Genomic DNA, 20,598 nt, shown 5'->3' on the forward strand with positions numbered 1-20,598 from the left:
AGCAGCGATGCCTACTGCCGGGCCGGCTGTCTGTAAGGGGTGCGAGCCGGGCGCCTGCCGCGGCCTCCCGGGCGCTGCCCCGCAGCGGTGGCGGCGGCGGTGGGGGGGGGGGGGGGTCCCGGCGGTCTCCGGGCACAGCCCTCCCCGCTCCCCCGGGGCTGTGGCAACCGGTACCCCCCCACCCCCTTGACCCCGGCTGGGCGGCAGAGCCGCTGCTCCCTGCCGGCCTCTCCTGCCGGCTCGGCGGGGTGGGGGGAGGCTGTGCCGCACTTGGGAAATGCAGCAGCGATTCCTCCCTCCCTCCCTCCCTGCCCGGGGGGGTGAAGTGCGAGGCAGCGGGAGGAGCTGTGCGTGTGTGTGTGTGTGCGTGTGCGAGCAGCGCTCCGTGGCCGCCGTGTTTCCTGGTGCCTGCTCCCTGACCCCAGTGGCAGTCCCGCTCACTGCACAGCGCCCGCCCTCGCCGCCGCCGCCCCGCACCCGGACCCGGACCCGGACCCAAACGCGGACCCGGACCCGGACCCAGGCCGCCGCCGGGCACCGCCGCGGGGTCGGGCGCAGGCTCTGCCCCGGCCGCGCCCCCGCAGCCCCATGGAGCGGCCCCGCTGCCCGCGCTGAAGGCATCCCCCGACCCGCCCGCAGCGGCAGCCGGCGGAGGGAAGGTGAGCAGCCCCGGGTCGGTGTCTGCCTGCCGGGGGGGGGGGGGGGGTGGGCGGCGGGGGGCAGCGGCGCACAAAGCGGCGGGTTAGAGGTGCCGTGTCATGGACGAGAGCGGCGGCGGCGGGGGGGGGGGCGGCGAGGGGAGGGCGGGCAGGAGCTCCGGCGGCGGCGCCGGGGCCAGCCTTCTGCAAACAATACTAAGGATAAAACTGGCCGCCGGCTCTCCCTTGCCTGCCCGCTGGGTCGGGTCGGGTCGGTGCGGCCGCCCTTTCCCCGCAGCCCAAGCGGCTTTTTTTTCGGCGGCGCTGAACGAGCCCGCCCTGCCCTCCTCCCCCAGGCCGTGCCCCCGCTGCCCTCCGCCGCCGCCTTGCGCCTCGGCCGGGGTGGATTGGGGGAGCCCGGGGGGGGGGGGGGTGGTGGTGGCTGCAGCCCTGGAAGTGGCCTTGGGGGGCGGGAGGCGGTGTGGCGGCTCTTGGCTGGGGGTCGGGGCGGGGGGCGCCGCGGCGGGGCCGGGAGGGTAGGCCGGGGAGCATTGTGCTGGCTGGGGCCAGCGAGGGCGGGCGGCAGCGGCGAGCAGCCGGCGGGAGGACGGGGGGCTCCGGGGCTCCTGGTGCGGAGGGAGCCGGGGGTTGTGGGTGAGGGGACGGGGATGGGGGACACGGGGGACAGGGGGGGACACACAAACGCCGCAAAAGTAAGGAGGGTAAAGCGGGTTGCTTTGCCGTTCCCCAGCGGAGTTTTCCCCCTTCTGCCTTTCGCCGGCGGGAGAACCCGCTTTGAAACCCTGATCCCGGAGGCCTCAAGCACTTGGAAACCTTCCGGGGGTGGGGGCGAGGGGCGGCGGACGGCGGCGTTGGCACTGCCGGAATAAAAAGCAGCCGGGCATCCCCCCCCGGCCCCGGCTCGCTGTGGAGTTTATTGCATTCCCCCCCCCCAGCATCTTCCCCACCCCCAACCCAAATCATTTCGGTAACGGGGGGGGGGGGGGGGTGTGCGATGTGAACTTTGCGCGCCATGGCACGTAACGCACAAAAATTGCAAGAAATGCCCCCACGGTGGCAAGCCGGGGGGGGCGGGTAGGGCAGGGGGCGCGGGGCGGGGGCTGCGGCACACGCCGGGACGGGGCCGCGCCGGAGCCATTGGCCACCCAGAGCCATCAATCACCGGGGGGGGGGGGGGGAGGCGAGCCCGGCGCCCCGCGGGGCCGCGGCCGGGGCGGCCCGTGAGGTGGAGGCGGGGAGCGGCGGGGAGCCCAGGTACCGGGGGGCGGCGGGGGAAGGAGTCGGGGTCCGGGTCCGCGCCCCCCCCGCCGGTGCCACCGCCTGGGACTCGGCGGGGAGGCTGGAGCCCGGAGTTGGCCGCTAAGTGCAGCGCAGCCTGGCGGGGGGGCTGGCGGGGCAGGGGGTAGATAAGCCCCGAGGCGCGGGGAGAAAGCCCCGGGGGGTGCGGGGGCGGGAGCCGGTTTTCGGGGGGAGGTTGTTGCGGCGGCAGGTGCCCGCGCTCCGGGTGGGTGTAGCGTGTTTTGTGGCTGTAACAGTGTCGGGATGGTGGATGTATCGACAGAAGGTGTTGACACGGGATTAACCCTTGCCGGCTCCTGCCTTTCGAAATTTTCTTTTGCAACCCGAGAGCAGCCGGAAGGCAAATTTTTGAAATTCAGATGAGGAAGGCGTAAATATTTTATTTGGGGGAAATGCGTTTTCCGCGTGCCTGTGCGCTTGGACATACGTAGAGCTGGTGCGTGTAGCCCGCCGTGAAATGCAACATTACGTTTTCAAATTACTTATCTGTGCGTATTTTGTGATAGTTTTTTTGACGCGGCAGTAGTATACCGGTTTAAAATTAGCTGCGCTTGAGTTTGTGTCGGCCCTTTTATCAAAAAGTGCCGGTTTATACCTGTAAAACCGAGCAGATGTATACAATAGCACATCTCCTGTCTCACTGTCGGTACAAATCCACGCTGGGAAAGGTTTGTTGCTCCCAGGATAACAGCTATATGTGGGAAACCCCCAAATCTTCATGTAGTTTTTTAATATAGTCATTCTTACTTAAAACTGCTACATAAGGTGTGGAAGATACCGCACATTGTTTTACTTGACAGATGTGAAAAATAATGCAACTTCTATTCTTTTGTACTCATCTCCTGTATGCAATCTTCAAAGAGTGATTGCAGTTGGAGGAAGGAGAACGGTAGTGATTCAAAGTAGACTTTTTAATTTTGTTTTTTTCTTGGGCCCCAAAGAAATTTGTTTTTAAAGTTTTGAAGTGTTCAGCTTCTTTTTGATATTTTCTTCAGAGAAGTTCACAGTAAAGAAGGTAATAATTAGACACTTCTGGTAGGCGAGCTGTAGTACTCTATGGGGCACTAAATGGAAATTAGAGAATTGACACAGAAGCCAGCTTCAAATGTTACTGTTTTTCCAGTCCGGCGTTTGTTGTTGAATTTCATTTTAAAAGAATGCTTTGTTGGGCTGTGTCTTAATTTAAGTATAGAGATTTATTTTTAAGATTAAAGATTGGAACAATGGGAAGCAATTGCAGCTTATATGCTTACGATCTTACTGCAAGTCAACTTTAAAGTATTTAATACAGCTATTCAAGTATCCTCTCATCATTTGTTTTATGCCAGTTAGTTGTAATTTCTTTCTGTAGCATGGATTGTTATAAACCTTGTAAAAAATGCTTATTATCTTTGTGTATAATTCACTCTCATGAACAAATGGGATTTTTTTTCCATGAGTGAACTATAATACGAAATTTAATGTTCTGACCTTTCTTATGCTAGATTACTGAAAATAGTGTGATTTAGCTTTTCTGAAAGCCCAAGCATATTTTTGTTGTTGGTTTAACGTGTTGTTTTATATTGTAGCCTTTAATTGCCAAAAAATAACATTAGACATGTAATTTTCACACTACTTAATTTATGCAGGCGTTAAAGTTCTTGCTGTGTAAAAGAAAAACTTAGGTTTTTTTTTCTGGGAGCTTTGATGGCTAGCATTCTTGTTAATGACAGTCATTTCTCTAACAGGAAGATGTTTTCATTTGTATTTACTTTTCAGTGCAGGGCAATTATGCTGCTCTGTGTTGCACACTCTTCGTAGTTTCTATCTCAAAAGAATTACAGTACTTGGAACAGGACTGCAATTTGAAGCAGGTGTTGTGTTTTACTGTTATGCAAAATAACACTAAAATATAATTGTAAGGGAAATTAAGGAAACAGCTGCAAACTTGGTGTGGTAACCACTACATTATGGTTCGTGAGCAGTTGTTGCACGCATCTTACATCATGTCTAACGCAGTAAAGATTTGGTTTAGTAAAGCTCACCTTGCTGATTTTTACTCCTGAAACTATTGCGTTTATTCTCGTGAGAGGGGATTAGTGCAAAGACCAGACCATAATCTTAGTTACAGAGATGTGCTGTCTCACTAGTGACTCAGTTTTTAAATGGGAACTTTATGGTTTAGTTTCATCTTCATGGTTCCCCCCCCCCCCCAATGCTAAAGAAGATGAAGGATAGAACCCAATTACTGGAATGAAGGTTGCAGAATGTCTTAACCCAACTAACATATGGAAGCCTACATAGGCCTGAGGTTGTAAAATAGTAAAATAAATGGCCTATAGCAGGCCATCTGCCATTTGCAGGGCATTTTTATCGTGCTTCATGCCAAAGTGGAAATTAGTCTTTGTATTAAAAATATATTTTGAATACAAATCAAAGATTCCAAATGTTTAACGTTACACATGGCAAACACATTTCTATCTGGGAGCGAAGAGAAGTCCAGGAATATCACACTGGAAAAATATTGCTTGGTTTGATGCTCAGGGCTCAAGTCATTCTCTTTGCTTTCCGATCTCTTTGTCTTCCCAGTAAGCACTGGTGTACTTTTGTAAATTACACACCAGATACGAAAAATCCACTGTTGCGTATGGCAGCTAAAGGTAGTGGGGGGGTGTGATCAACTGATGCAAAGTGTCATGATTTCATGTCAGTCCTTGCAGCTAGGGTAGCGTGCTCCAGCTGAGGATCTACCTCCTAAACAGGGCTTTTGTAGAGTTGCTCATCTTGAAAATATTCTTCGAACATCAGCTGATCAATTTTCACAAATTCCCTCTGAAAGGAAGGCAGCTGAGGTATCCTCAGTTTATTGATTGAAGAAATTGAAGCTCAGATTCTGTGCAGGGAACTCAACAGAGAGCAGGTTTGCGAAGTTTCTGGCTGTTGGACCTGCACTCATATTATAGAATGCTTCCAGTCTTAACGCAAAATGTGTTTAAGAGCACTTTGAAGAAGTGAAAGATGGGGATGCGTAGAGAGGGAAGAGCATATTTCTTTCATCTTACGTAGAAATATTTATACATAAAATCGCACTTAAATCTGTCAGATAAATCATTACTGTCTGGTGATGAATCCAAACCAGTTTCATTGCTAGTGCACTGTAACACGGATATTTTGTTAACGTTGTCTAGATACTAGCCTTTCTCTGGACAAATAAATACTTTGATTCAAAGGTATTTGGGTGTACCTTTTGCTATGCCATTTTAAAATTTTCTGCTTTGCATCAGCTTCTCCTGAGTCTCTCAGATGTAACTTATTTTGTAAAGCTAAAACAGGGCCTTGAAAACAAGCCTGCGTATTTGTGGAAAGCCATTTGTCCTTCAGGAAACTGGGTCCACTTGTTAATTTTCATGGTTGCAATTAGCACAAGATGTTACTTCAAATAAAGAATAGTAAAGTAAATGCGGAGTATTTAACTGGAGCTTTCAACACAGATTTTTTTTTTTTTTCCTGAAGATGAAGCCTTACTTTAAGCATTCATCCTTCAGATGTATTTAATGATGATGGAGTGAAATGATGAGGTAATTAAAAAAAAATGGGAATAGTAATGCTTTGAGAGTTAGGTGATGGGTACATCAAAAATATAGAAAAAGATCTTTGAATGGAAATCGGGAGAGGATAGAGTAATACGTCTGCATATGTTTACATCTCCTTTGAGTTTATAGCAGTGTGTGCTGTCTTTCTCTCCTGGCAGAGGTCCACGGAGTTGATGAGGAGCTGCTGGGAGTCGGGAGCTGCCTGGAACACAATGCCCTACCCCGCTCCTGGCCTTGGGAAGTTGTGAGCTGCTCATGTCCATAAGGAGGAAGGATGGCTCATGGAATTCCTTCACAAGGCAAAGTTACCATAACGGTGGATGAATACAGCTCCAACCCAACGCAGGCGTTTACACACTACAACATTAATCAGAGCAGGTTCCAGCCTCCGCATGTGCATATGTGAGTATTCCCGACACTGCCTTTGTGTGTGTGCGTGTGTGCGTCTGCGTGTGCCTTGGAAGTGAGAACTGCTGCTGAAGGAGTGGGTTGAAAGCTGGAAAAATTGGTTAGTCTCATTACCTAATAGGCAAAACGGTTATCGAATTTCTTCCATGGGGTGTCGGAGAAACACTGCTCCATCATCTCCTGGAGATAGCTCTTTCCACCTGAGGCGCGCTGCCACCGACTTCGAGAAACTTGCCCCGGCGGGGAGTAATAGGGTACATTTTCTGGAACTTGTCACTTTACTGATCTCACTTTAACTCGCCTGGGGGACCCGTAGCTTTAAAATTTAAGCTCCCTTCCCCCAGCCCTTACACTCAGCTGCGAAATAGGCCTAATTGGGACTAATTGTCCCCCCTGATCACTGAATCTTTTGTCCTCCTGGTTGCGAGTGGAACGTGTGCCGCATGCTGCATTCCACTCGCAACCCGCAGCACAAAGGAGTCGGGGGCTGCCCGGTAGTTCCTCCCAAGAAATACAAATACCGCGTTAAAACAACGTCCCTGGCCCAAGCTTAAACCACCAAAAGCATGGGAAGTGGGGAGCTGAAGGCTTCTTACCTCACCTTGTTATTCCTGGGTATTGTATGACAGGCAGGATCGTTCTGCTGCACAGCACCTAGCACAATGGTTTGTGTTAAGAGCTAAGTACCAGTTTTAACTCTGAATTTCCTTTCCATTGTTTAGTTAGGGTTGATCTTTATCTGTCGGTTATTTCTGTGAAGGTTCTTTTTCTTTTAACATTAATAGACTGAAAAGCACGTGAAACTAAAACAAAGACGACATCTCTTGACCTCCTGCGTGCCATTGTTAGTCAGGATTTTGAACGATGTCACACTATTGAATTTGATAAGGATTTTGCATAATAAGGGGGGAAAAGTTGTATGGTACTTCATTGCATTTTTGTTATGTAGAAGCCTGCCGGAAGAGTCACAATGTAGGAGTTCAGCACCTTCTAATAGGATTTCTTGTCCTTACAATCTTCCTAAAGCCAACTTCAGGAAGGATGCTGAAGAGTGTCTGTCCTGCATGTGTCTTTTCAAGGTGGAAAAAGTTTTCATTAATTACATTTATTACTACAACGATGATGTAACTCTTTCAGAAATATTTCCGTTTCTCGATTCACTTTTCAGACCTTTCGTCAGCAAATTTCTGTTGCATGTTTTGCACTCCAGACTGCACTTCTGACTGGCATTAAGTACAAATTCTATGTAGAGAATGAATTCGGAACAAACAAAAGAAATGCAGAAAGCAGTTTTAAAGAGCCCCTTCTAACTGACGTTGATTTCAGTCGGAACTGATTTTAGGACTAAGTGTGGTGTTCAACATTGTAAAAATTGCCCATGCTTTGTTTCAACACTCCAAAACATTTATACAGCTACTTTTCTAATAATTTGTGTATCTCTTGAATGATAATTGACTTGACAGATGTCTTAAAAGATATTTTACTTGTTTGGAGAAATTGTAATTGAAATAAATACTGAAACTATGAAGTACAGTATGATGACGGTATTTTAAAGGATTTTTAACTGAAATACTGCAGCTTTTTTAAAACCAGTAATTTGGTTTCAAGGAAGGGTGTGGCATACTAAAGGGCAGATCAAAATTTAGAAAAATTAGGAAGGGGGTTAGTCTCAGATTTACAACAGAAGCAAAGAAAATTTGCAGTGCAGGAGGTAAGTTCAGGTGTCGGTCTGGATAGCAAATGATGAGTTTTAGAAAACCTGTTGAGGAAAAACTGACAGGATCCTACCAGGTGTCTAGAGTTGTGGGTAGAAGAAAGCAAGGAAGTGAAGATATGACTATGGCTGTGGGTTGTGTGGTGGTAAGAACAGCAGAGTTATTTCTGGAGAGGAGAGACTAGATTGCGTGGTAGCTTCAGAAGGGGTCCTTATTTGTCTTCCCAGTGTTTTGTAATGGAAGCATGCATATTTCTGAAAGGAGATGTCATCAGGCGAGAAACCTGAACAAATAAATTGGTAAAGGCAGTATTAACAAAGAAACCATGATCTTTTTATCCTGTTGTATCTTTGCTAGGGCCACATTGCTGCAGCTGCCAGGATTGTTTGATGTGATTTGGTTTTACATTCTGCTTTTATTTTTTGCTATTGTAAAGTAAAGCATCCATTTTTGTTTTTTTCTAAGAGGGAGTTCGGGGAGGTTTTATTCTTCTCTAGTGAAAAATTTATTTAAAAAATCATGGGAAGATGAGAAATGAGTAAAGCAACACGGGAGCTGAGCGTTATGACATGTATGTGAATAGCAGGGCAATACATTGTTACAGGGCCCTGCTGCATACCATAAATCAGTAGCTGGGTGCAGCTTAAGGACAATGTTCTTTTCTAAAGGAAGTAATTTTTTAAAAAGCAATTTCTTCATAGATATGTGTCTTCATGTGCAAAGGTGAGGACTGGATTCTTGGTGTACACCAAGCTATTCTAGTTTCCTTTGGGCCCAACTCTCATCTCACACAGAGTAAATGGAGAGTCTGTGGAATATCACCAGCGTAAACCTGGTGGTTAAGGCACTACTGGCGTTGCTCTGCCTGTTCTGTGGGACACGTGTCCTGCGCTTTTTCTTTGGCTTTCATTTTGTGCCTTTCACATGGCAGTGTCATGTAGTTTGATCAGCAGGGATACAGTTCTCTTTTATCATCTTTATATGTATTTTTACACCAGCGCTGCTTGGTGAATCTGTTTAAGTGTACTGTCAGGTAAATAACAGTGAATTAAAGCTCCCTTTGCTTGGGCTGGCTGTGACAGCAGTTTTTTCAGTTACTTAAGCTCTGGTCTAAGTTTGTCCAGTCTTTGTATTTCTCTACTAATTAATGTTTGAACACGTGTTCTAAAGACAATTTTTACTGTACGATTATTTTGGATAAAGTGATATAATGTTAAATATTTGTCATCTTGAAGCAATGCTCCCACCTACAGGTTTCGCTTATTTTCTGAAGATGTTATGAAATGTTTGTATTTGAATGCTTTCTACAAGTAGTGTTTACTTTCAGTTAGTTTTAATTAACTGCATCACCTTTGTTCGCTGATTTAAAGGGCAGCTGCAAAATAATAACAATTATAATGTGCCTGCCTTTGCTTCTTAATGATTATTATTCTTTGGAAAGTCTTCATACTTTCCCGTTTTTTGTCAGGAATTGTGACTTCAAAGAGGTAAATGCTTCTTGCTCTTTCGGTGTAGTGCTGCCAAGTATTATAAAGTTTAAAAAAAAAAAAAAAAAAAGCTCGCAAGCCTGCTTAGACCTTTGAGATGTTCTGTACAAGGCTATGGTCAGTGGTGCCAACAATACCAGTGAGCAGTGGAGTAGGATGCAGCCTGGGGACAGGATGGGCACCCGCAGGAGGAGCCGGCAGCCTGGGGTGCAGGTATGCTTTAAGCTGCAGAAGGCTTTATCCTGTGAAACCGTGGCCTTAAAGTAGAGAGGATAAAGAAAATTTCCACTATTGTAAGCAAACAGTAGGAAAAAAGTAAAAAATTACTAAACTTAAAAGATAATTGAATTCATCAGGTATATTTGTCATTTGCTTAGGGTGATCTCTCTGTTTTGGTTTTTTTTGTAAGGCCTTTTTTGGTTTTGTGGCTGGTGGGTTTTTTTCCTCTTCTTTTAACTCAGCAGCTTTACAGCAGTCAACACAGTGGGTCTTCAAACTATTTTAATTTAACAGGAATTACTAAGGCTCAGTTTTGTGGAACCTTCCCATCTCACCTGGTTTTTTTCCTCAGTCCAGTGGAAAGGAGCTGAGAAGAAAGTGGGACAAATCCGAATGGAAAATTGTTCACTTAAGTTTTAACCAGAGGGAAAAATCTTTCTGTTTTGAGTACAACACACCATTTACTTTCACAGGGGAAAAAAAAGGGGAGAGCGTAACAAACTTTGTGTATCTGTCATGGAAAAAGCGTTTTTGACAGGCCCAGCTGGTAAGAGTGAGGGAGTTTTGTGGAGATAAACTAGCTGTAGCCCAAGCTGCTGCAGGCTGAGCCTTTTAGAGAAGTTCATTAGCTTTCCTCCGGTCTCACCAGAATGGCTTGGTGGCTTGTTTTTAGGATGCTTGGAGTACACATTAAGACTCTGGTATGGTTTAAATTCAGTAGTAGGGGAGTAAGAAAGACAGAGGTTTCTGTGCCAGAGCAAAAGTCTTCTAAATGAGTTTATGCATACCTGGAGATACATTGAACAATCTGTAACTATATAATTTTACTGCCTTTTCTGTACTGGAGTAATTCCCCATGTGAGTATTCTTATTTTAAAACAAAGAGTATAAACAGCATTTTATATTATTAGGACTATATATGTATAGTTGAATAAAGTATTTAAATGTATGAGTGTGTGTAAATGTGTATCTATAATAATAATAGTAATATAAAAATATAGCTGTATAATCATGGAAGAAAAAACTTTCAACTGTGACGAAGCCTTAAATTGTTAAAACCCAGAGCTCTTATTAGACTACTAACCTTGAGAAATAGGATCTAGCATATTTTTTTTTCTTGGGGAAACCATCCTGCATTTAATGGGTTTTATAAACTCCCACTGAGATTAGTGGGAAATCATGCATTTGATTTGTAATACTCTCAACTTTTGTTTCATATAACGTGTGTGATATTTAGGGGGAGGGAGAAAAAGTTGGCATTAGTAGAATGTGGACTCATTTGACATTTACAGAATAGTGGAGTTCGTGCATGTAATAATATCGGTTGAGAGAATACAGAGATTCAGTCTTAAGCTAGTTAGCTATACCTAGTGTGACTGGGCAGGCTATTTCAGCTGATACTGGTGTGACAGAGGATCACAGGTTTGGTGGAAATTGTTGCTCTGTCCATTAATAACACTTCTTACAAAAGCATACATAGCTTGTGACCACCTGAGTTCCTTTTCACTACTTATTTTTCTAAATAAATTGAATAAAACAGTACTCCCTGAAACAATCAAGTTGCATTTAAGCTTTAATTGTGAAAACATGAGTGTATTGAACGAGTGTAGTTAAAGCTTGAGCCTTACTTTTGGACATGGGGAATTTTACTGGGGTCGTGCCTCACAATCGGTCAGCTTACCTTTGTGCAGTTTTATTCTCCTTTCCCTCTCTGGTCCCTCAATGGATTGGGTGACTACTGAAACACAGCAGCTTACAACCTGGTGCGTTACGTAAAACAAACCTGTTTTTCTGAAGCCAACAGCAGCAGCCCTTCAACAGCTGCCCCGAAGCAGCTGAGCTCTCCCTGCAGCGGCGTGGGGATTCCAGCAGAAGGGCGGGGAGGACGACAGCTGTAGGTGAGAACCCTTACAGCTGTCCCAAAATAAATAGTCCCCACTCAAGAAGAGGGCCATTAACTGATTGCGTTTTCTGATTCTCCTGCCATAGAACGATGGAAGCTGAGTTGCAAAGATGCTAATTTTAATCGTCATAAAGAAAACTTTTTACTGGAGTGTGTGCATGTGTGTATATCTGTGTGAGTTAAGATCTCTACTGATCTTAATGATTTTACATTATTTAAAGTTACTTATTTTGCCCAAATCTAAGCATAATATAAGTTCTAAACTTGAATTTTACATGTAAAGTGGGAACAAAAAACTTTTTCATGAGGGTACATTTAATATTTAAAGCCTTTTGAGATGCTGGACTGGAGCTTGCTGAAAGTGAAGTGTTCATACAGTGGTGATATATAAGGCTCAGGGATTGCAGTTTTGTGATTAAAACTCAAATTTAGGCCCCTTGTATTGTGTTTATGCTGTTTATTCATAATATGCTAAACTCTCTTGAAAAATTGATTATGTTTCTCACCTCCCTTTTTGTCATTGTAAAAGGGAATAATACCAACCTACCTTTAAAAAAATGTTGGAAAATCCCTGGAAAGCGGATGCTGTAAAAGTGCCATTATTATAAATGTAGGACAGGTTTAAAATATTTTTTTGTCACCATTACCCTGTTAGTTACTATATTTCCACATTGCCCTGTCCTAAGATAGAAGCCAGGTCTGGTTTAAATTCGTGATAAAACCTTTACCTCTAGTGCTAGTGGAAACAGGCTGCTAGAGCAGTCTCCATGCCTATCAAAATCAGTCAGTCCCCTCCGTATGAGCTGTCGGCCTTGTGCAGTTACCACTGGATGTAAAAGCGGTGCCTGTGGGTTACTTGCAGGGCTGGAAGGGGAGAAGTTGTTGATACGCAGACTTCAGCGCTGAACCTGCCGCATCCCAGCTGCTCGTTCCTGCCTGCGTGCCGCACAGATTGCCACCTCCCCGGTAGCGTTGGCAGAGCCTTTTGCAAGGCTGCTGGATAGATCATACCACTGAAATCGTCTAGGTTAAAAACCGCCATTCAGTGGTGTGGTGGTGGTTTTGTGTTTGTTTGCTTGTTTTTTCCAGTTAGCTACTTTCAGCGATCTCATTTCAGTAACTGAGTACTGTAAGTGGAAATTTTCATTCCATGAGCTGATTCTACGTTATGGTATTACCCATGTAGTTCATTTAGTGGTCAGTCATACTGAGTGACATTTGACGTACGGTTTCATATCTGTGTACAATATACAGTGTGTTCTCACCCTGTGGGAGGTGTGTGATGGGATCTGACCAGGAGTGTTTTCGGCAGCAGTGGTCCCTACCGTGGTACCTTGTGCTAGAGGGAGACTGCTCACCGAGGGAGTCCTTTTCTCTGAAGTAGTTGGGCAAAAAAGGTGGATATACAGTACAGTCAGGATGTTGTACTGTCACTGGAAGTTTGTAGTTTCTTTTTTTAAAATATCAGGGCAGTAGGGATATTGTTGTGGGAAGCAGCAGATTCTTGCTTTTGTGTAATGCTTGAAGGGTGAGAGTGCGATCTGTCCTGTGAAACCACTTCTAGAGCGTAGATTTCCAAACAGGGAGTTAATACCTCACTAAATTTGCAGGCCCCACAGTGGGGGAATCCCATTGTAGAGTTTTTGGCTCATGGTTTTCTCCTAGTGGCAGAATGAGACTGGTCCTCCCTGCCAGCAGTGATGAGAGAGCATGTTCCCTGTGACGGATGGCTATTCCAAGCCCAAGGAAAGTGCTGCACCTACCTGGCGCACATCTTGTTATTTTATTTTGCAAATCTTTGTTTGAATATCTCATTGAACAAATAAGCAAAAGGAAAGCCCTGTAAACAATTCGGATTTAGAGGTCTGTGTTAAATTACTATATGCAGCTTACTTATGTTTGATGCAGCGCTCTTTCAGAAGTACTGAAGTGTTGGTGATGAATGTCGATTTTGTGCTGAATGTTGCACGGTAACTTTTTGAGTTTACATTTCCAATCCTGAGCTAGCAGAGGTGGCTTAATTTCCGCAATGGCTGCCTGGCATTGGTATCTATGGAAAAATTTAGAAATGGAGGGCCAGCCTGTCTCCTTCCCAAGAGCATCTGACGAGTTTCGTTTTGAGTTCCATAAGATGTCACGGCATAACTTGAGAAAATAAACGTGCTTAGGTGTAGTAGAAATACAGTGAGGCAGGGAGATTTATTTAAAACGTGCATCTCTTATAGCAAGCTACGAAGTTCCTTCTTTGAAGATACAGTAAGTTTGGCGGAGGGGTTGGTTACTTGCGTTGCCCCAAGTGATGAATGGTAGCAGAGAAGGTGGAGTGCCAGTGTTGGGCAGTAAGTCCCCTCAGTCTTACATGGTAAAAACATTCACCTCTTAATTCATGCCAGGTTTTCCAAGTCCCTGGAAAGGATTCCATCAAGTTGTGAGTTTTGGTCCTTGAAGCAATGGCTTCTTGTTTCCAGTGGTTTGAATAGTATTTGGCATATGGAGTTGTAGTTTCATGGACTTCATTGTGATTTTTTCTGCTTGCGGAAGGCCTGATACTGGCTTTCTGATCTTTTCTGTAATGTGTACATGCAGAGCAGTGCAAAATAGAGGAAGGAGGTAAGCATGTCTGCATATATACCTGCACATATTTCATAGAAGATACTTCAGAAGATATAAAGAGCTTGTTGTTTGATGAGATTTGGAAATTCGGGTCTTTCAGTTTTGATGTGGGCTGTTAAGATTGCAATTTTTAGGTCTTATATTGCAGAGGGCAAGTTTTGTGATACTCTGTGTGGTTGCTCATATTATGAGGAAGCTGTGGCCAAAACGTGTGTGTTTAAAACACTGAAGTCAAACCAGTTCTATCCTGTAGTAAATGTGACGAGACTTCATTTAATGATTTTTATTTTGATGCCTTTTTCAAACAAAAAGACAGCCTATGATAGTCTTGTACCTAGTAACATGTACACTAAACATGCCCAGAGCAGTATCAAGTGGTTAGAGCAGAAAACTGCAAGTCTGGATTCGAAACAATAAACTTTAGGTACCTGGAGTTGCAGTCATTTTATTTATCTCCTGAAGAGTTGACCATAAAGCTTGGTCTTAACCTCCATAAACCTGGAGATTTCTCCTGGCACATCAGCTGTATGTGTCCTGCAGCATCTGCTGCACAAAGGTTGGCTGAAACAAAATGCTGGTGGATGAGCGTTGGTGTTGCATGCTGCTGCTGAAGCTTTCAGGGTGGGGGCAGAGAGGATGGCTAGAGAGCAAGTCAACGCGTAATCCCCAAATACAGTTGTCCTCTTCATAACTGATGGGTCATGCCCATGTTACTTCTTTCTCTTGTCTCGAGGATCAGAATGCCATCAACAGAGTTCACCTGTGTACTCTTCACTGACAGGGAAGTGCTTGCCTCTATTTTTATACACTCTATTTTACAATGGGCATATTTTCTAAATTTAAATCATTATGTTGAGGGGAGAGACAAATAAGAAAATCCCAATTCTCTCCTCTTTTTACCAAAAGATTATTTAAATGATTGTGCTGTGTGGTGTCTTGTGATTTTTTTTTTTTCTTTTGTTTTGGTCACAGGTTGTGGATTTCATATTCCCAGACCCTCTCTTCCTTGCATGCTGCTTGACATTAGTGCTACAGAGATTCCACTGCATGTTGACAAGGAAAAAACAGTACTGGAGGCTTCCTCGCAGCAGAGTCCCCACTTACTGTACTGGGCATTAACTTACATCCAGCACATTAGACTTAAAAGCACACAGCCATTAAATGTAGCAGTCCCTTCCCAGGAGGGCAGCAGATGGAGGGGGAATGGGGGAGGGAAGGAGAAAGGAGTATGATAGAGGGACTTTATCTGATGTATTTGTAAGCCAGGAAACTTGCTATTTACCACGTTTACAATTTCTCTGGTATAAGGAATTGAGTGTAGTGACTGGGAGCATCAGGGTCAGCACATTACTTCTAAATGTTTAGCTATTGTATCAGTTTATGGGAAGGAAAAGGTGCTAGTCCAGTATATCTTCCCTCATGCTCCTTTTATATAGGGAGCACAAAGAAAAAAGTCATTACTTTTTAATTACTCTAGGCTTCTTTGTTTCTTAAAGCGCATTCACTTTTGACCAGCAGTGAGAATTACCAAAGGGTTATTTTCTTTCCTGTGAATGGTAAAGTAGTAGTTTTGGGGAAAATAATTGTTCAGAATTAAAATTTCATGTGGTCCAGCATATTTAATAAATAGGAGCCTTGTCCTATACTTGTTAAATGCAGTGATCAGTGACAGTCTTAGTGCTTCCAGTGGGACAGGACTAGTCACTTAGAGATGCCAGATTAAGTGACTCTCTCAATTTTAAGCTATCATTCTTTCAGGGACTTCTTTTCTTTGGTTGCTAACGAGGTACATATAAGATTATGGTAATTAACAGATATTAAAGAAGAGGGACATTTCATCTTTGTGGTTTGATTATATTGTAAATTTCAAGTCAGCCAGGCATTCACTTTTCCTCCTGCTGGAAAGGAGTGAATAAATTAAAACTAAATAAATAGATAATTATTCATTAAAAAATCATATAGAACTCAGGTGTAATTTTTGAAATTACTTGAAAAGTTTTAAAATAAATTGCTTTAATTTTGATTATATCTCTTGACATTAGTTTGATTATCCATTGTCTTTTGTTTGTTAAACAGTGATGTTTGCAGCTTTGAAAGGAAGGCATGTTTACAAGAAGGACAAATTTTGTCCTGCTATCATTATTATTCTATACCTTGAAAGCTTCCATTTAGGACACCCTCTTTGGGTTACTGAGGGAGAGTTATGACTCATATTGCAACTTCTTAGTTATTTTGGAGGGTATTTTAATTGTTTGCATGAAGTTCTTAAGACAGTTTTTCTGGTAGAAATGTTGTGAGTATAATGAGGATGCACAGATCAAATACTGTAATACCAGTTTCAGAGAATTAAAATGATGATGACAGTCCTCTAGGGGTGGTATATGATTTTTTTTTTTTTCCCCCCCTCACTGTGACCTTTGGTGGTGTTCTCCTTGGCTACTTTGCATTGCTGCTTTGTGAGAGTGCTGCTGCGTTAATGGAAGGATCACACATACTGTTCCTTTCAGAACCTGATAGATCATCTTGGCAGCAAAATGAAGACCTTTAACTCTTGAAGTTTTCATCATTTGTTGTTAGTTATCTATTACCATAAAATCTGTGCCTTCAAGAAAACAGGTTGTTTTTAAAATGTATGTAAGTAGAGTAGAGCCTTCATTTTCTCTGAGCCAGAGGAGAAAGGAAATCCCTGGTATTGGTTTCAGGGAATTTTAAATGATCTCTGTATAGGGGGATTTTGTTTTGTTTTCAGGCTTATTCATTCTAGATATCATTAATACAGAGCTTATTTTCCTGAAAAGAATCCTTGCATTCAGTCTAGATTGTCAAGAAGGATATTAATTTAAGTTGAAAATTAACTTTGGATCACCTGGCTTCCTTGATTATCTGTTCACACCATCATTTAATAACTGTGATATACAGGAGTCACTATTTTCAGTCAGTATTTCTCTTAGAAGGTTTTAAGACATCATTTTACAGAAAGAGAAAGACCTTTTATGAATCATTTTATTCAGTGCAGAGTTAAAAGGTGTAAACTGAAACACATAGAGTCAGGAAGTTGGTAGAGGGTTTTTTTTTAATTAATTAGTTAAAATTAAATGGGGCTATATAGAAGATTTGGTACAAGAAGTGGCAGTTTTCTGGGTATCTCTTTATAAAGAGGCAATGCAATTTCTTTAGGGTCCAGACACTTGTCCAATAAAATACAAGAGGAATGTACTGGAGGTGACTAATATGGAATAAATGGAAGATGAGAAATGGATAAATGCTCTCATACACCCAGAAATAACTAGAGATGAGATGTTGGCCTAAAGTATAGTTCTTAGCACACCTTGCACCTGCAGCTGTATTTCATTTGTTACGATTTTACTGTCTGCATATGTGTTTAAAGGCAATCTTGCTCTAGCATGAAGCGTGGCAGTAATATATGGCACATTATAGCTGCAGCAGTAGTATCACAGTCTGTCTTTCAGGTTTGTATGTGTTTTATTATTTTCCTAACAAAAGCTTTTTTGGATTTTGAGCTTCCAGACTTACGCCTTGTAGTTGTTCACAAGGGAATCTGGCAATGCTGACCAAGAGGTTATACGTTAACATACCAAGGCAAGGTCATCTGAACCTTTCAGTGCTGTGCCCAGAACCTAGCGGCTTTAAAGGCACACTTTTTTTTTTTTTATTCTTTACAATTTTTCTTCTTTTGGGCTTAGTGTGCTTGTGAGCAGTGTCAGACAGTGCACTGGGAACAAATTCTCTTTCTCCACGTATGCACACAGAGCTATTGTAGTTACTGTTAGAGCTTCCCTCATAAGTTCCCCACAAATGACTGTCGTCTCTTACCTGTAGGGACTTCACGTGGAATCAGGAGGGTAGATTAGTCTCTGCCTCCATTCAAACTAGAGTTTCTTCAGAGAACACCAGTTGCCGTGGTGGTCTTTTTACGTGAATGTCTTTATAGGAACTAAAGCACGGTCCTTTGTGGTTTTTTTTAAGGCACCAAACAGCTGTCAGGGGGTAGAATTTCTGTTCATTTAGGGTCAGATTAGACAATGAGCTCTAAATGAAAAATCAGGTATACTGCTATCTATCCACTGCTTCATCTAATCTTAAACAATATACTGTGCATTCATAGGGCATGAAGAGCGCTGACCAGTAGGTTCAAAGAATTTATGGATTTTATTCCTCTCTATTTTCCAAGCAGAAAAAGGCAGAGAACTAGGAGTTAAAATGTTGGTTCCCTGATGGTGTAACAAGTATATTATGTATCAGCTACATGGGTTGCTGCTGGAGTTGCCATCCCCAGCGTTCTGATTTTAGGACTCTCCTGAAGGATGTTATCCTGCAGAAGGAACAGTTGAATGGAGCCTGAAGAAGTTTCCTCAACTGCCTTAGTTTGCACTTCAGTACATTACTCCAAATGAAAATCAGCTTCAGTTTACTTGAATACTTTGACTTGAAACAGTGATAGTCAAGAACCATGGTATATTGGGTGGCTATATCTGGGAGAAGGATGAAAGACAGAGTAAAACCTAGACTGTCCTTATTTAATTTGTTGCCAAACATGGGTCAACACCCTGGCTCAGAGTGGGCAATGGCACTTGTTAGCAGCAGTGCTCCGAGTACTCGCATAACAAAGTTACATTAGGCAGCATTTAAACAAATGTTTTTAAATGTTTATCTCAATTTGCAGTCGTTTTTGGTCCAGTACTGTAGAAGGGTTGTGTTACTATACATGTGACTACAGATGTGACTACCGGTGTTCTTCGAGCATGACAAAGTTGAGGTCCGTTCTCCGTGAACATTATCTGTTTCACCTATTGCCAGTTTTCAGTAGTCATACCACGGTATCTCCTAGTTGGAAGAGGCGTTGTGGCTACCGCCATTAGTTGCAACTTGAGATTATGGTGATGTTGGTTCAATGGTTCTTGCAGATCTCATAACTGAAAGGGCTTTTAAAAACAGATGGGGTATAGTATTAAAGCAGTGACTACATAGGGCCTAGCAAAAAATATTTTCTATTTGTCTTACTGATGCTGCTGCCTGTGTTTTTGAAATAAAGTCTTCTGATCCATTACACAGCTACACTTCTGCTTTCTCTGACAAGCCTTATGACTGTATTTTGGACATGTCTTCTGCAACATGTGATACAGCTGCCAGTGACTTGGCAGCTTAATCAAGTTAGGAGTTCAACTGTACAAAGGAAGAAGAAACCTTATTCATTAACCTTCATGTATCTTTTTGTAATTAGTAAAGGTGGTATGGGTAATTACAAAAAAGACTTGAAGGTAGATTGAGACGTTTTAGTAGGTATTTCCCCCACCGTGAGAATCTGACTGTGATGGTATGGGGGGACACCAGTCCACATATGCAATTTAAATAGGTCTGGATTCTGCATTATAAATATGCACCGGATGCAGGGGAGAAAACCAGCACATTCTCTCAGGATGCTGTTAGGGCCAGGCAGAATCTCATTAGGGACAACTTCAAAGATCAGTTCCTCATGTCCATAAAAACAAGTGTAAATTATCTTCTGTGAGCCTGCTGTTAGCAGTTGCACTGTTACATTATGCATGATTCTAGACTGCACATGGTATGAACAAACTGCACTATGTTTCATTAGTGTGTTTCATTTTTATGCTAAGCCTGGCAACTTTGCTATTTATTGGTGGTGTTTTGGCTAATACACTATTTGACTTAAAATTTCCTGTTATATTAGCTGTTGGTAGTGACACAACACCTGAAAAGGACTTTTAAGGTTCTACAGTGCTTATGTTTTTACATAGCAGTAGCATGTAGACAACTCCCTGCATTGACAGCTTTACTTGCTTTCTCATTCTTCTTTCTTCCTGCACTTAGTAAGAAGGTGGCTGCCTGCTCCTGACTCCCTTGGAGTGAGTCTTGAAGGAGCTTTCTGTGATGCTGCTCTGCAGCACTTGACCTAAATATGAAAATAATAAGACGGTAGACCTTCAATAACTTGTGCTTTCACTGAGCTACATACTCCATCATATAGATTTGAAAGGCCAGTTTGTAATTGTTGCTGGAGAAGTGTTTTGAAATAGTGAAGTACAACCTCTGTGCCTGGAAGTTTTGCACAGGTTTCAGTGAGATCAAGATTTTCGAGTTTAAGTCTTCATTATCCTTGCAGAAACAGTAAGATGCTGTGGAATATTTTCCTAAACTGAGCTATATTGCTAAAAAGGGCAAAATATATTTTATTTTTTTTTCTTTGTGGTATTTCTGCCTTTTTTATATGGCTTAGTCACTGATGAAGCCATGCTAGGAAACCATTCACTTGCACACTTAGTCAAGGCTTACCACTGCCTTCAGATGGGATGTTAAACTCCTGAACGGGTCAGCAATCTGATTTGCACTGTGGTTTCACAAAGACATGCAACCTGGGGCTGCTTTAAGCTGCTCAAACTAACATCCCTTGTAACATCCACTGTGGTTTGAGAGCTGGCTCAAGCCACTGCTTGTTAAATTCATAATGACAATGAGTGTGTGAAGCCGTGGTTTTATGAGGGCTTTTTTGCTCCCTGTTTTTTTTTGGGTGGTGATACTGCCAACTTGAATAGCCCTCACTCCTTTGCACTGCTCTTCTGTTCTCCGATGTGTCTGTGTTGTACATGTAACATAATTGGGAATTCAGAATAATCCCCTGGAGTGAGAGGGAGAGAAACTCTGTGTAGCCCGGTTCAGTTCTCCAGTCCTGTTCACCGTCCGTCC

General features: G+C 43.3%; 1 protein-coding gene across 2 annotated transcripts in view; it reads left to right on the plus strand.

Annotated features, from left to right (window-relative positions):
• The first annotated feature begins 290 nt into the window (after positions 1–290).
• The window catches only part of MPPED2 (metallophosphoesterase domain containing 2), a 109,547-nt gene continuing 89,239 nt past the window's right edge, over positions 291–20,598 (plus strand). Inside the window, exons 1-2 of one of the 2 annotated variants that reach the window (XM_075047091.1) lie at positions 291–659; positions 5,689–5,932. In XM_075047091.1, the coding sequence (XP_074903192.1) occupies positions 5,805–5,932 (128 nt within the window). In that variant the 5' untranslated portion in view covers positions 291–659; positions 5,689–5,804. Of the gene's footprint in view, positions 660–1,852; positions 1,914–5,688; positions 5,933–20,598 lie in introns of those variants that run through there. The other variant, XM_075047092.1, reaches the window with a different exon arrangement.

This window comes from Buteo buteo, chromosome 16 (assembly GCF_964188355.1).
Source record: "Buteo buteo chromosome 16, bButBut1.hap1.1, whole genome shotgun sequence".
In the NCBI taxonomy this organism is placed as follows: Eukaryota; Metazoa; Chordata; class Aves; order Accipitriformes; family Accipitridae; genus Buteo; species Buteo buteo.